This window comes from Heterodontus francisci, chromosome 1, assembly GCF_036365525.1.
Source record: "Heterodontus francisci isolate sHetFra1 chromosome 1, sHetFra1.hap1, whole genome shotgun sequence".
Lineage (NCBI taxonomy): Eukaryota > Metazoa > Chordata > Chondrichthyes > Heterodontiformes > Heterodontidae > Heterodontus > Heterodontus francisci.
In genome coordinates this window covers 14,470,036-14,485,598 of record NC_090371.1, presented here as the reverse complement: position 1 = coordinate 14,485,598, position 15,563 = coordinate 14,470,036, and the positions used below count along the sequence as shown (strand labels likewise).

Genomic DNA, 15,563 nt, shown 5'->3' with positions numbered 1-15,563 from the left:
CAACCAATTTGCACACAGCAAGGTCTCTCATACAGCAATGTGATACAGATAATGCCCAGATAGCCTGTTTTTTAGTGGTGATTTTTGAGGGATAAATATTGGCCAGGAAACTGGGGAGAACTTTCCTGCTAATCTTCAAAATAGTGTCATAGGATCTTTTATGCCCACCAGAAAAGTCAAATGGGACCTTGGGTTTAACATCTCTTCTGAAGGATGGCACCTCTGACCCTGCAGGGCTTCCTCAATACTGTACATGGAGTGTCAGCCTTGATTATAGGTTCAGAACTCTAGAATGGGACTTGAATCCATGACCTTCTGTCTCTGAGGCAAGAACCACAGCTGAGATCTGTAGGAAAGTTTATCGGAAAGGAAGAGTGCTAAATGTAGAAGAAACGATCAGCTGATACCAAGCGTGGGTTTGAAAAGCTTGTAGCAGGAGAACAAGGTTAAAGGGGGAGGGGGATTTCCAGTGTTTTGAGGTCCTGGAAAATGAGAGGGAGAGGATTTCAGCACAGTAAGGATGCAACTCTGTCAGGCCTGTTGCTAACCATTGGAATACTCAACTGTCCATTAATAATTGAGTTTTCAGACAGTAGTGAACATCAGTTTCCAGTGCCGGGCTGCTAGCAGTCTTGCCTCAGAGTCAGCAGGTCATGGGTTAAAGCCCCATCTCCAGGAACACATAACCTCGACTGACACTTGAGTATAGTAGTGAGAGGTGCTTCGCTGGTAGAGGTACCATCTTGACAAGTTAAACAGAGGCCCATTGTTACCATTAAGCTGGATGTATTCCATGGTACTTCTCAAATAAGAAGAGGATTTCTCCCGTTTTCCTGACCAACATTAGACCCCTAACAACATTGACAAAACAGATCACTTAATCTTTTAGTTAATTGCCAGTTGTGGAACCTTGCAGGATACAAATTGCCCACAGAACAATGGTGACCACATTTCAAAAGCAGTTCAGTGGTTGTGAGGCATTTTGGAAGATCCTGAGCTTATGAAATATGCTGGCTCTTTGTTTATTTTTGGCAGTATTAGGAGCTCTACTACATTTGCTAGGCCCTGGGTTTATGTCTAATGCACTCAAAGGTTGCACGCGTGCCAGCAGATTCTACTGTAAACCTGTTATAAAAATGCATTGTTGCTCCTTTTAGGCCCATCAGCAGAGGAACCTGGATAACATAGTCTCTCAGCAGCACAAGGTCGGAACTGGGAAGAAAGTGAAGAAAAATGGAGGCATTGGGATCGACGCAGAGGTGGACAATACCAGCCCATTGTCTGAACAGGATTCTGGAATCTTGGATGTTGAAGATGAGGAGGATGAAGAGGAGGTAGTTACTTATTTTCCAAGCTATTTTGAAGGCAGTTGTGTGTCAACAAGGTTAGCTGAAGAAGGGAGCTGCTACATGTATTAGTCCTTGTTGATTCAATTAGGAGACTGATCTAACATTGTGACTGGTTTTGCAAGTTAGGATATGTGCACGTTTATTTGTTCTTGGGTTGTGGGCTTATTAATTGACCATCCCTGATTCCTCTGGGAAAGTGATGGTGGGCTTCCTTGAATCACGGCTATGCAACAATCTGCTTTAGATCAGCAATACCAGAGATCAGAAGAACTTAATTTGCCGTTGGGGTAGTTGACATCTGGAAATGGCTCTCACAAAAACACCTGAGCTGTGTTAAACTCCTTTAGGAAGAGAACCGGGTAAATATCTGGTTTCAGAATAAGATTAAAGGTTTTTGGGATCAGTTTAGATATAAATAAGCAAATGCTTCATTGAGCATGATGGCTCTTCTGGTGCTGTGATCAAGGAACTGCCATCTTTTGGAAGTCCAGTACTGGCGATGTTGGAATAGAAAATGTTTTTAAGCTTTGCTTTATTAGGAAAGAATTTGCATTTATCTTGTGTCTTGTCGCATGCTCAGGACATCCCAAAGCAACTCACAACTATTGAATAATTTTCTAACGTATACTTGTGAGCAGACACAGCAGCCAAACTGTGTATACCAAGGTACCACAAACAGCAATAAGATAAATGACCATCCTTTCATGGCATTGACTGAGGGAGAAATGCTAGTCTGTACACTGGGAGCATTGTTCAAATAGTGCCTCTGATATTTATTCAGTTGAGCAGCAAGGTGAAGCCTCAGTTTAATCTGCATCGAAAAGACTCAACACTCCCTCAGTAATAAGTGTTTGCCTCAATTTTTGGACAAATCTTCAAGGGGTCTTGAACTCCACAACCTTTTGACAAAGCTGGTGAGAGCACTACCAAGTAAAGTGTCGTTGGGGATCTGGGAGTTGTTTTGCAGACGTTTCCATCAGATTAAGTTAGTTGGGTAGAGTCCATGTGCGGAGATTAGATTCTGTGCCTGGAATGTCTTTTGCTTGCCCATTCTTCTGTAACATTCAGAGAAACTGTTGGATCAGAAGCAGGTTTTGTGACTTAAGAACATAAGAAATAGGAACAGGAGTTGGCAATACAGCCACTTAAACCTGCTGTGCCGTTCAATAAGATCATGGCTGATCTACCTTAACTCCACATTACTGTCCTGACCTCATATACCTTGTTTCCCTTAGTGTCTAAAAATCTATCTTGAACATTCTCGACGACTGAGCATCCACAGCCCTCTTGGGTAGAGAGTTCTCAGACTTCCGTGTTAATTTTACATTTCACTACTTCATGCTAAATATTAGTGAATTTCTTTGTTCATGGTCAAGGGTGTTTGTATCTGTTAGTCCAGATTTCCACTTGAAGCACCAGTGTCAACACTCTGATCAGGTTTTGGCACAACAAGATGTAGGGTAAAACTCTCCTCTTAACCTCACATTCATTCTTCCCTTCTAAATTTTCAGTATAGAATTTGTGTTTCCCCACTCGAGCACAGTACATACGCAAACTGAGGGAGTGCTGCACTATCTTTCAGATGAGACATTAAGCCAAGACCATGTCTACCTGTTCAGATCACTGTGTAGTTTTGGTCTCCTTATTTAAGGAAGGATGTGAATGTGTTGGAGGCGGTTCAGAGGAGGTTTACTAGATTGGTACCTGGAATGCGCAGGTTGTCTTAAGAGGAAAGGTTGGACAGACTGGGCTTGTTTTCACTGGAGTTTAGAAGAGTGAGGGGAGACCTGATTGAAGTTTCTAAGATCCTGAATGGTCTTGACATGGTGGATGTAGAAAGGATGTTTCCTCTTGTGGGTGAGTCCAGAACAAGGGGGCATTGTTTTAAAATTAGGGGTCGCCTTTTTATGATAGAGACGAGGAGAAATGTTTTCTCTGAGGGTTGTGCGACTTTGGAACACTCTCCCTCAGAAGGTGGTGGAGGCGGGGTCATTGAATATTTTTAAGGCGGAGGTAGATAGATTCTTGTTAGGCAAGGGAATCAAACGTTATCGGGGGTAGATGGGAGTGTGGAATTCGAGACAGAATTCAGCCATGATCTTATTGAATTGCGGAGCAGGATCGATGGGCGGAATGGCCTACTTCTGATCCTAATTCATATGGTCGTAGATGAATGTAAAAGAGCCCATGGCACAATCAAGGAAATTCTCTCCTCCTCCTGGATAAGATTCATCACTTAACGAGTACTGTCAAAACAGATCATCTGGTCATTCATCTCATTGCTGTCTGTGGGATCTTGCTGTGCGCGGCTTGGCTGCAAGGTTTGCTGACAAAGCAACAGTGACTGCACTTCAAAAGTGGTTGCTAAGTGCATTGGGGTGTCTTGAGGATGCGAATAATGCAATGGAGATGCAATTTACTTCTTTGATTGGATTCATCACATCTGCAGTTACTCAAGACTCTTCTGTGACACTCCTGTTTGTCTCTTCGCTCACCCGCCCACCCGCCTTCTCCTCAGCTTCCTGGGTCTTTTCTCATATCTCTGTGTTATGACCAGGTGAGGCAGGGGTCTAGGGCTTACCTCTCTGCCTTTTCCCAGTTTGGCCGTAACGGGGTTTAATTTTTAAAACACCGTGTTTTTAGCTTCCTCTCAGTGAGTCCTAAATTGTAATAGCAAAGAAATTAACCAGACAGGTTTTCTCAGATTTTAATAAGAAAGGTGTGTCAGTTTATTCACCTTAAAACTCTAACTCAGTTATAACTACTAAGAATACGCGACACGACCACGCTAGCATGTATATGCGATAAACACCCACGCAAATAGAGACAGAAAAGGAGAAAAAATCAAAAGGGAAAGGTTTGAAGCAGTAGATGGAATTTAGTTACTGGTTTTGGGTTGGATGTAAAGTCTTTGATTGAAGTTAAGTCTTGCGGTTCTCGTTGGGGCCAGTGTACACTTTCAAACCTGTTTCGCTGGTCTTTTGTCTTGAAGCTTGAGTTACTTCCGTGGGTCCCTGGAACTTTGCATGAGAGAGAGAGCAATGCTCTCTTCTTGAAGTTCAGTTGCAGTCTCTTCCCAAACTGTTCTGTGTCGGGCACAATTCTAAAAATCCCAGGTTGGCCAGCAGGTTAGTCATGTGACTAGCTAGCTCCTTGTTTAGAGCAGCCTCGCCTGCAAGATTTATGGATTCCTTCCAGCTTACGAGATACTCAGTGGGGGATGGAATGCTGGCTCAGTGACTCTCAATGTCTCTTGATCAACATTTTGACAAAACCCATCTGGCTAATTGAATCAGGGAGTTACTCCCATTATCATCTTCATGCAACTGTCTTTTAGAATGCAAATATACAGCCATGTTTTCAGCCACTGTTGTCTTTTAAACAAGTTATTTCAAGTCCAGTAACAGTTCAAAAATAATGTTCCAAATGACAAAATTAATATGTCTCATTTTGGAAGGTGTGGCTTCCGTCATAGGTGTCTGATTCCATTAAATTATACTCTGCACACTGCCTGGATTCTCCTCATCATTCTCTTTGATTGAATGCTTTGTATTCCCAGCCTTTAAATTTGCTGGCTTGATGAACACTTTGATATATAATAAGCGCTGTCAGAGAAGGAATACAACTCCCGTAAGTCTTTTGCTCCCACTTGTGCACAAGCGTGCACTTGTTCTGTGTTGCTCTCTCTATCTCTCTTTCTCTCAGACTCTCATTCACACTCGCTCGCTCCCCCTCTTTGACCAAACACAGCTCACACTATCTCTTTCTCTCACTCTCAAACTCTCAAGCACACTCTCTCACACTCAGTCACACACAGTCTCACAACTCACTCGCGTTCTCGCTCACTCACGCACTCTCGCTCTCATGCTGTCACTCACATGCGCGCTGTCTCTGTCACTCGCCCTATCTTTCACATGCTCTCGCTCAACGCTGTTACTCACCCACATGCTCTCGCTCTCACTGTCACTCGAGCTCTCTCTTGCACACTCACATGTCTTGTTTGCTTGGGACTCTGTTTTCTTTCTACTCCTCTTTGTAGATGACATGAAAAAGAAGTCTTGTAAAAGTTTTACCAGCTTTAGTGGTTGAAATGCTCCAAGTTGTAAAGTGAGTTTATGTTGCTCAAATGTTCTCGGCTTCAATCTGCAGGCAGTAAGCCGAAGGAAAGTATTAGCTAAAGAGCAGCGAGCCAGATGTCACCTTTCCATGTTCGCAGCTGGACATCTGACGATTATTCGATGCTGTTTTAAATTATTTTAGAGTCGGCTTTGTAACCAAAATAACTATTCTCCTCAGACTTCACAACTGCAATTAGTGAGATTCTTAAAAGCTTCAAAAAGGGAGAGAATAAAAAAGACCTCTGCTTCGCATCCCCTTTCCCCTGCAAAATGTGTCAGGTTGAAAGTGGAAACGCATCTTTTGTAATGCTTCCAGTTTGACAATAGTACCTGCTTTACTAAGCTTGAAGCCACAACTTTTTTGCTTTCAGATGTGGCAGGCTGACTTTTATTGACCATCCCTAGTTGTAGGTTGTATGATGGGCTACCTTTTTGAGCAGCAGTTGGAGTGATGTGCTGGGCCACTTTACAGGGTGTTGAGAGTCTACCACACAACATCATTAAGACCACTTATTTCTGCCTCTAATATCATTCAACTTTGCCCCTGCTTGCTTTCATTTGCTTCTGCAACCCTCATCCCTACCTCTTTTTTACCTTACATTTGACTATTCCAATATATTCCTGGCTAGCCTCCCATCTTCCACCCTCCACAAAGTTGAGGTCATCCAAAACTCTGTTGTCTGTGTACTAACTTGCACCAGGTCCCATTCGCCCATTTGATCTCATTAACCTACATTGGCTCCCAGTCCAGCAATGACTTGATTTTTAATTCTCACCCATGTTTTCAAATACCTTGCTCCTCCTTAACTCTAACCTGAAGTTCCAGAATCTTCTGAGATATCTGCGCTGCTGTAATTCTGGCCTCTTGAGCATCCCGCTTTTAATTGCTGCACCATTGATGGCTATGTCTTCATCTGTCAAGACCCCGAAGCCCTAGCATTCCTCCCTAAGCCTCTCTGCCTCTCTCTCCTCTTTAAGGCACTCCTTAAAATTACCTCTTTGACCATGCTTTTGGCCATTTGCCAATATCGCCTTATGTGGCTCAGTGTCCGTTTTCTTTTGATAATACTCCTGTGAAGCGCCATAGGACATTTTACTATGTTAATGGTGCGATATAAATGCAAGCTGCTGTTGTGTGAAATTTAAGTCAAAGACTGGGTAAGGCTGCAGATACCCTCCTCTAAAAGGCATTCGTGAACCAGTTGCATTTTTATGACAATCCAACAAATTGCATGGTCACTTTAACCTTCTATAATGAGGTGACCAGAATTGCGCACACTACTCAAGTTGTGGTCTAATCAATAATTTATAACCTCCCTGCTCTTATATTCTATACCTCAGCTAATAAAGGAAATTATTTCATATGTCTTCGTAACCACCTTATTGACCTGTCCTGCTACCTTCAGGGATCTGTGGACATTCACTCCAAGGTCCCTCACTTCCTTTACACCTCTCAGTATTCTCCCATTAATTGTGTCTTCCTTTGCCTTGTTTGACCTCCCCAAATGCATCACCTTACATTTCTCCGGGTTGAATTCCATTTGCCACTTTTCTGCCCACCTGACCAGTCCATCGATATCTTCCTGCAGCCTAAAGCTATCCTCCTTGTTATCTACCACACGGCCACTCTTTGTGTTATCTGCAAATTTCTTGATCATGCCCCCTACATTTACATCCAAGTCGTTAATATATACCACAAAAAGCAGGGGACCCAGTACTGAGCCCTGCGGAATGCCACTGGAAACAGCCCTCCAGTCTCTAAAACACTTGTCAACAATTATCTTTTGTTTCCTGCCACTGAGCCAATTTTGTATCCACCTTGCTACATTTCCCTGGATCCCATGGGATTTTATCTTTTTCACCAGTCTGCCATGTGGGACCTTGTCAAAAGCCTTGCTAAAATCCATGTAAACCACATCAACTACACTACCCTCAACAATCTTCCTTGTTACTTTTTCAAAAAATTAAATCAAGTTAGTCAAACAAAATCTTCCCTTAACAAATCTATGCTGACTATCCTTGTTTAATGCCTGCCCTTCTAAGTGACAGTTTTTCTTGTGTGTCAGAATTGATTCCAATAATTTGCCCACTGCTGAGGTTTGACTGACTGGCCTGCAATTATTTGGTCTATGCCTCGTTCCCTTTTTAAGCAGAGATACAATGTTAGCAGTCCTCCAATCCTCCAGCACCATACCTGTATCCAGTGAGGACTGGAAAATGATGGTCAGAACTTCCACTATTTCCCCTCTCGCTTCTTTTAACAGTCTGGGGTACATTTCATCCAGTCCTGATGATTTATCAACTTTCAAGGATGCTAATCGCATTAATATTTCCTCTCTCCCTATAGTTTTCACATCAAATACGTCACACCCTTCTTCCTTAACTACAATATCTGCATCATTCCCCCTCTTTTGTGAAGACAGATGCAAAGTATTCACTAAGAACAGTGCAATCTTCTGCCCCTACACATAGGTTACCTTTTTGATCTTTTAAGGGCCCTACTCCCTAAGGAGGTTATAGCAGATCATTTAGAAAATCTCGATGCAATCAGGCAGAGTCAACATGGTTTTGTGGAAGGGAAATCATGTTTGACTAATTTATTAGAGTTCTTTGAGAAAATAACGAGCAACGTGGATAAAGGGGAACCTGTGGATGTGGTGTACTTGGATTTCCAGAAGGCATTTGATAATCTGCCGCATCAGAGGTTACTAAACAAAATAAGAGTCTGTGGTATAGGGGGTAACATACTAGCATGGATAGAGGATTGGTTAGCTAACAGTAAACAGAGAGTAGGCATAAGTGGGTTGGCAAGCTGTACTTAGTGGAGTGCCACAGGGATCAGTGTTGGGGCCTCAACTATTCACAATCTGTATCAATGTCTTGGTTGAAGGGACAGAATAAATGGTTGATAAATTTGCTGATACAAAGATAAGTAGGAAAGTAAGTTGTGAAGAGGACATAAGGAGTCTGCAAAGGGATGTAGATAGGTTAAGTGAGTGGGCAAAGGTGTAGCAGATGGAGTATAATGTGGGAAAGTGTGAACTTGTCCACTTTGACAGGAAAAATAGAAAAGTAACATGCTTTTTAAATGGTGACAGTTTGCAGAGCTCTGAGATGTCGAGGGATCTGGGTGTCTTAGTACACAAAACACAAAAAGCTAGTATTCAGGTACAGCAAGTAATTAAGACAAATGCAATGTTGCCGTTTATTGCAAGGGAAATGGAATATAAAAATAGAGATGTTTTGCTATAGTTGTACAGGGCATTGGTGAGACTACATCTAGCGTATTGTGTACAGTTTTGGTCTCCTTGCTTAAGAAAGGATATAATTGCGTTGGAAGCAGTTCAGAGAAGGTTCCCTCCACTGATTCATGGGATGAGAGGGTTATCTTATGAAGAAAGGTTGGGTCTGTATTCATTGGAGATTAGAAGAATGCGAGGTGATCTTATTGAAACATCTAAGATCCTGAGGGGACTTAGGGTGGATGTGGAAAGGATGGTTCCTCTTGTGGGAGAGTCTAAAACTAGGGGCACTGTTGAAAAATACGGGGTCTCCCATTTAGGACAGAGATAAGGAAATGTTTTCTCTGAGGGTCAAGAGTGTAGAACTCTCTTCCCCGGAGAGTGGTGGAGGCAGGGTCATTGAATTTTTTTAAGGCAGAGGTAGGCAGATGCTTGACCATCAAGGGAGTCAAAGGCTATCGGGGGTCGGCAGGAAAGTGGAGTTGAATTCACAAACTGATCAGCCACGGTCTTATAGAATGGCAGAGCAGGCTTGAGGGTCCGAATGGCCTACTCTTGCTCTTAGTTCTATGTAAGTGAATGGACAATAAGGTGGCAGATTGACTATAATGTGGGCAAGTGTGAGATTATTCACTTTGATAGGAAGAATAGAAAATCGTTTTTTTTTAAATGGTGAGAAAGTATTAAATGTTGATGTGCAGAGGGATTGGGTGCCTAGGTACATGAGGTGCAAAGTTACAGCGAATAATTAGAACGGTATTTTGGCCTTTATTGTGAGGGAGTTGGAGTCCAAGAAGACGGAAGTCTTGCTACAATTCTACAGGGCTTTGGCGCAGCCGCACCAGGAGTACTTTTGGTCTTTGTACTTAAGGAAGGATCTACTTGCCTTAGAGGTGGTGCAATGAAGGTTCGCTAGTTTGATTCTTGGGATAAAAGGGTTATCCTATGAGGAGGTACTGAATAGATAGGTCCTACAATCAATAGAGTTTAGATGAATCAGAAATGATCTCAGTGAAACATACAAGATTCTGAGAGGGCTTGATAGGGTAGGTGCTGAAAGGCTGTTTCACTGGCTGAAGAGTTGAACTCAACAGTCTCAGAAAGGTTCTGCCATTCGGATGGAGATGAAGAGAAATTTCTTCTCTGAGGGTTGTGAATCTTTGAAATTCTCTACCTCAGAGGCTGAGGCTGCTTAGTTGTTGAATATATTCAAGGCTGATATCATTAGATTTTTGGGCAGTAAGGGAATCAAGTGGGTTGGGCAGTAATGTGGAGTTGAGGTCAAAGGTCAGCCATGATCTTATTGAATAATGGAGCAGGCTCAAGGGACTGTATGGCCAAATCCTTGTATTTCTTGCATTCTTATGTTCAGTATGCAAGCATTAAAATCCCCCAAAATGTCATTAAGATGAATCATCAGTGAAGCTGTTTCTGGTGGTTGATCTCATATGCATCTGGAAAGGCAAGGTCTGATTAGGGATAGTCAGCATGGCTTTTTGCGTGGGAAATCATGTCTCATGAATTTGATTGAATTTTTCGAGGAGGTGACCAAGAGGATTGATGAGGGCAGGGCGATGGACGTTGTCTACATGGACTTTAGCAAGACCTTTGACAAGGTCCCACATGGTAGGGTGGTCCAGAAGGTTCGAACACATGGGATCCAGAGTGAGCTCGCAAATTGGATACATTTTGCTTGGTGATAGGAGGCAGAGGGTGGTAGTGGAGGGTTGTTTTTCAGATTGGAGGCCGGTGACCAGTCGTGTGCCACAGGGATCGGTTTTGGGCCCTCTGTTGTTTGTCATATATATTAATGACTTGGATGTGAATGTAAGGGGCATGATTAGTAAGTTTGCAGATGACACCAAAATTGGTGGTATAGTGGACAGTTAAGAAGGTTGTCTAAGATTACAACAGGATATAGATCAACTGGGAAAGTGGGCAAGGGATTGGCAAATGGAATTTAACGCAGACAAGTCTGAAGTGATGCATTTTGGGAAGTTAAACCAGGGCAGGACATATACAGTGAATGGCAGGGCCCTGGGGAGTGTTGTTGAGCAGAGAGACCTTGGGGTGCAAGTACATAGTTCCCTGAAATTGGCAACACAGGTAGACAGGGTGGTGAAGAAGGCGCATGGCATGCTTGCCTTCATCGGCCGAGACATTGAGTACAAGAGTTGGGACGTCATGTTGCAGTTGTTCATAATGTTGGTTAGGCTGCATTTGGAGTACTGTGTGCAGTTCTGGTCACCACACTACAGGAAAGATGTGATTAAGCTAGAGAGGGCGCAGAAAAGATTCACAAGGAGGTTCCGAAGAAGGGTCACTGACCCGAAACGTTAACTCTGCTTCTCTTTCCACAGATGCTGCCAGACCTGCTGAGTGGTTCCAGCATTTCTTGTTTTTATTTCACAAGGGGGTTGCCTGGTTTGGAGGGCTTGAGTTATAAAGAGAGATTGGATAGGCTGGGTCTGTTTTCCCTGGAGCGAAGGAGGCTGAGAGGAGACATGATAGAGGTATATAAAACGATGAGAGGCATAGATAGGATAGATAGCCAAAGTCTGTTTCCCATGGTAGGGGTGACTAAAACTAGAGGGCATAGATTTAAGGTGAGAGGGAGGAGGTTTAAAGGGGATCAAAGGGGTAAATTTTTCACGGAAAGAATAGTGGGTATCTGGAATGAGCTACCAGAGGAGGTGGTGGAGGCAGGAACAGTAACGACATTTAAGAGGCATCTGGACAGGTGCTTGAATGAGCAAGGCATAGAGGGATATGGAATTAATGCAGGCAGGTGGAATTAGTATAGATAGGCATTATGGTTGGCATGGACGCGGTGGGCTGAAGGGCCTGTTTCTATGCTGTACGACTCTATGATGGTGAAACATTGGCCAGATGACTGGGAGAGGTTTCTGCATGTCTTCATAAAGTGTCTCCTGAAAAGATGTATAGAGGGCCTTGCTTTACCATCCCAGCCCTCTGACAGTGTAGAATTAGCCCAGATTATAAACTCAACTGCTGGAGTGCAGTTTGAACACAGTAGCTGATAGCACCCCAAAAACTAGCTTCTGTGGAATGAGCTGATTCACATCAGGTTGGACAGGCAAATAAAGGTTCTTCTGTCTTTGATATACTTTTATTCCTACACCCAGTGGTGCACTTTTCTAGTAGACCATAGAGGGTGCTGTAGCCTAACCTAACGATGCAGAGGCTGTTGCGAAAGACTGGTGAGAAGCTTCAATACTCAAGTCTGACCACTTGAAGTCGTATAGATAATGTAATAAAATCATGAAGTGCTGTCTATTGTGTCTCATTTGTGAGAAGAAGCTGATTTTCATTCATCGCCATGCTGTCTTCGGTCCCGCTCTAAACTCCTTTCCCTTACTACTGACTCCATTGCTCTGATTGACAACAGTCTGAGATTAAACCAGTCTGTCTGCAACCTTGGTGTCACATTTGACCCTGAAATGAGCTTCCAACCTCATATTTGTTCCATGGCGAAGACTGCCTATTTCCACCTCCGTAACATTGCCTGACTTCACCTCGTCTCAGCTCATCTGCTGCTGAAACCCTCATTCATGCCTTCGTTACCTCTAGACAATTCCAACACACTTCTGACTGGTCTTCCACATTCCAAACTCCGTAAATTTGAGATCATTCAAAACTCTGCCGCCTGTGTTTTAACTCGCACCAAGCCCCGTTCCCCTATCACCCCTGTGCTCGCTGACCTTAATTGGCTGTCAGCCAAACAATGTCTTGATTTTAAAATTCTCATCTTTGTTTTCAAATCCCTCCATGGCAGTTCTTTCCAGTGGCCTGGCTAATATCTACCCCTCAACCAATGTTACTGAAAACAGATTATCTGGTCTCTTATCTCATTGTTCTTTGTGTATAAATTGGCTGCCCTATTTCCCTGCATTACAAGTGACTACACTTTAAAAGTACTTCATTGGCTGTGAAACACTTTGGGATCATGTGAGGTCATGAAAGGTGTTATATAAATACAGTTTGTTCTTTCTATCGAGAAAAAAGCACCTGGCCATGAAAAAGAAAACCAACAACCAAAGCATCTGTTTAAGTTTTCAGACGTCATATGGGGCTGAAAGTAATTCTTAGCTGTAGTAATGAGATCAACCTGTGACGTGGACTTCTGTGTCATTGTTGTTGGTTTTGGCCTTCGATCTGATGGATGAAGTATGCTTCTGCGTGGAAGGGGTTGCTTCAATTACCTTCTCCTCCTGTACAAAAGGTTACACTCTTCATGTGTGTATGCGTGAGAATGGTGGATTTCCCGGGGGTTTCTGATGTGTAACACATGATATTAATCAACCCCTGGGAAACAAAACATCTTGGGGGCATTTGGTTATAAATCAGAACAGGTAATTTTAGCCCAGTGAGTGATTGATGAGGTTGCAGCTGGAGTACAAAAGAACAAAGAAAATTACAGCACAGGAACAGGCCCTTCGGCCCTCCAAGCCTGCGCCGATCCAGATCCTCTATCTAAACATGTCGCCTATTTTCTAAGGGTCTGTATCTCTTTTCTTCCTGCCCATTCATGTATCTGTCTAGATACATCTTAAAAGACGCCATCGTGCCCGCATCTACCACCTCCGCTGGCAACGTGTTCCAGGCACCCACCACCCTCTGCGTAAAGAACTTTCCACGCATATCCCCCCTAAACTTTTCCCCTTTCACTTTGAACTCGTGTCCTCTAGTAATTGAATCCCCCACTCTGGGAAAAAGCCTCTTGCTTTCCACCCTGTCTATACCTCTCATAGTGGGAGAAGTTTTGGGCACCTTGCCTTGAAAAGGACATTGATGCATTTTGGAAAGGCCTCAAGAAGAGCGACAAGGCTGATTTCAGGATTTAAAAGTTACGAATTGTGATGGCTGGCTGACTGAACTGGTGCCAGGAAGATCGAGAGAGGACCTGATTCAGGTCTTTCAAGACTGTAAAAGGTGTTGATGTAGTAGGTTATTCAAACTAAACTGGGATTTCCACACTAGAAGTTATTGGCAAACGCAGAGACGAGGTTAAATTTGGAAGAATTTACTTTTATTCAAAATAGTAGATGGGTTGAGACTATTGCAATGTTAACTAATTAATTGGTCAACGAGATGATTCCATGTCTACTTACTCTAAGGGACTGAGGATTATTAGGATAAATTTACCTACATAATAGTTATTACATTTCAAAGTAATCTTTGTGTCTGAAGTTATTTACAGAGAATGAAATGGAATTCACAGTGCAGAAACAGGTAATTCAGCCCAATAGGTCTATGCTGGTACATATGCTCCATATGAACCTCCTCTCACGGTACGTCATCTCACCCTATCAACATATCCTTCTATTCTTTTCTCCCTTCTGTACTTATCTATGCTATTTGCTCAACCACTCCATGTGATAGCGAGTTCCACACTGCCCTGTGAAGGTTGGGGCATTTGAGAGACATGATAGGGCTCCATATAACCAAGTTCTTTTGTTTCTAAGCACATAAGGATTTTAAGGACAAGCAAAAGTTTTTTTGAGATCAGCCAACATTCTTGATCATCGATATCCACAGCTCTAATCAGTGTCTCACCATATTCCTCAATCCTTTCTTTGTGCAGAGATGCAGCTCGTAGGCTTTTGAACACAAATTATTACGTGGTAATTTATCGCACAACTGTTTTCAACCCATTGGTTGGCAATGTTCCTCCTGACTTCCCTTCTTAATCTTAACTTTCCCATTTTTAAAATGCATCTCCTGCCTGCCACCCCTCCCCCCGAGAGATTTTCACTATTTGCCATGATTTACGTGGATCACTTTAGTCAATCACCTTCATTATCTTGGAGGTTTTAGGCCAACTTGAAGTCTCCTTTTCCAAAGAAAATAAGTCCATCTTCCTTCACTTTTTCCACTTGAAAAGAGCTCCCTGCTGTGTGGTTTTCATTGCTCAGATGCAGTGGAAATATTCTGACATTTTTCGATATTTATTTCCTACTTTGCTGGAAGAGGTTAGAAAAAACTCAAGAAAACTATAAAAGAGAAAAGTTTGCATCGAGTGACACCACGGGCAGGATTTTTGCCTTAATATGGGGCCGAATATGGAGGCAGGTGGCTGCAAAAACTCATACCGCCAACTGGCGCACCTGTTTGCTGGCACCATCCTGCCCCCCAGGCCATTTTCCCAGAGACGGGTTCGGCTGCCAAAGGGCTACCAGTTCAGACGTGGCAGGTAGCCAATTGAGGATACTTAATGGCCTATTTAAGGCCTATTGTCAGAGGTGAACTGGAATTTTTCAGTCAGCTTGCATCCACCCCCGAGGCATTGGGGACTAGGCCAGCTGCCTGGAAGCAGCCTCCTATGGCTGACCGGAGGGCCAACGCTGCAAGCAGGCTTTAATCCCTCCTCGCCTGCTTGATATCAGCTATGGCCACAGGCTGCCCTGTGGAGGGGTATCCCGCCCCCCCAAAAATGGTGGTCCAGCTGCTGAGGCCATTTTGTAATATAAAAGTTTTAAAATATGCTGAGAGGTGCCTCAAAATGGCACCCGCTCGCTTGCTCTAAACTGAACTGCAGGCTTCATCCCCCTCATCAATGACTCCTACTGGTCCTCCTACTGAGAGCCCACCCGCCATCCTTAATTGAACATCGAGCCTGCCCTCTGGCCACTAATTGTGGCCAGTTTGGGGAAAATCCCTGAGATGTGACTGTTTCCCACACAGTGCGAGGTTGTGACTCCCATTTGACCCCGAGACCCAAAACCCTAAATCCTGCCCCACAAGTCCCAGCCAGAATGGAGATGATTGGTTAATTTTCCCATCAATCATGCCTGAAGATTGCATTGCTGTAAGTAACTGGGATTAATTTTATG

At 43.3% G+C, this 15,563-nt stretch overlaps 1 protein-coding gene across 3 annotated transcripts in view; it reads left to right on the top strand.

The window, feature by feature from the left end:
- LOC137367890 (exocyst complex component 6B) overlaps nucleotides 1-15,563 on the top strand; it is a 755,392-nt gene that overhangs the window by 284,710 nt on the left and 455,119 nt on the right. For all 3 annotated transcript variants that reach the window (XM_068028681.1, XM_068028683.1, XM_068028682.1), the window contains exon 7: nucleotides 1,158-1,334. In XM_068028681.1, coding sequence (XP_067884782.1) covers nucleotides 1,158-1,334 — 177 coding nt within the window. The remainder of the gene's footprint in view (nucleotides 1-1,157; nucleotides 1,335-15,563) is intronic.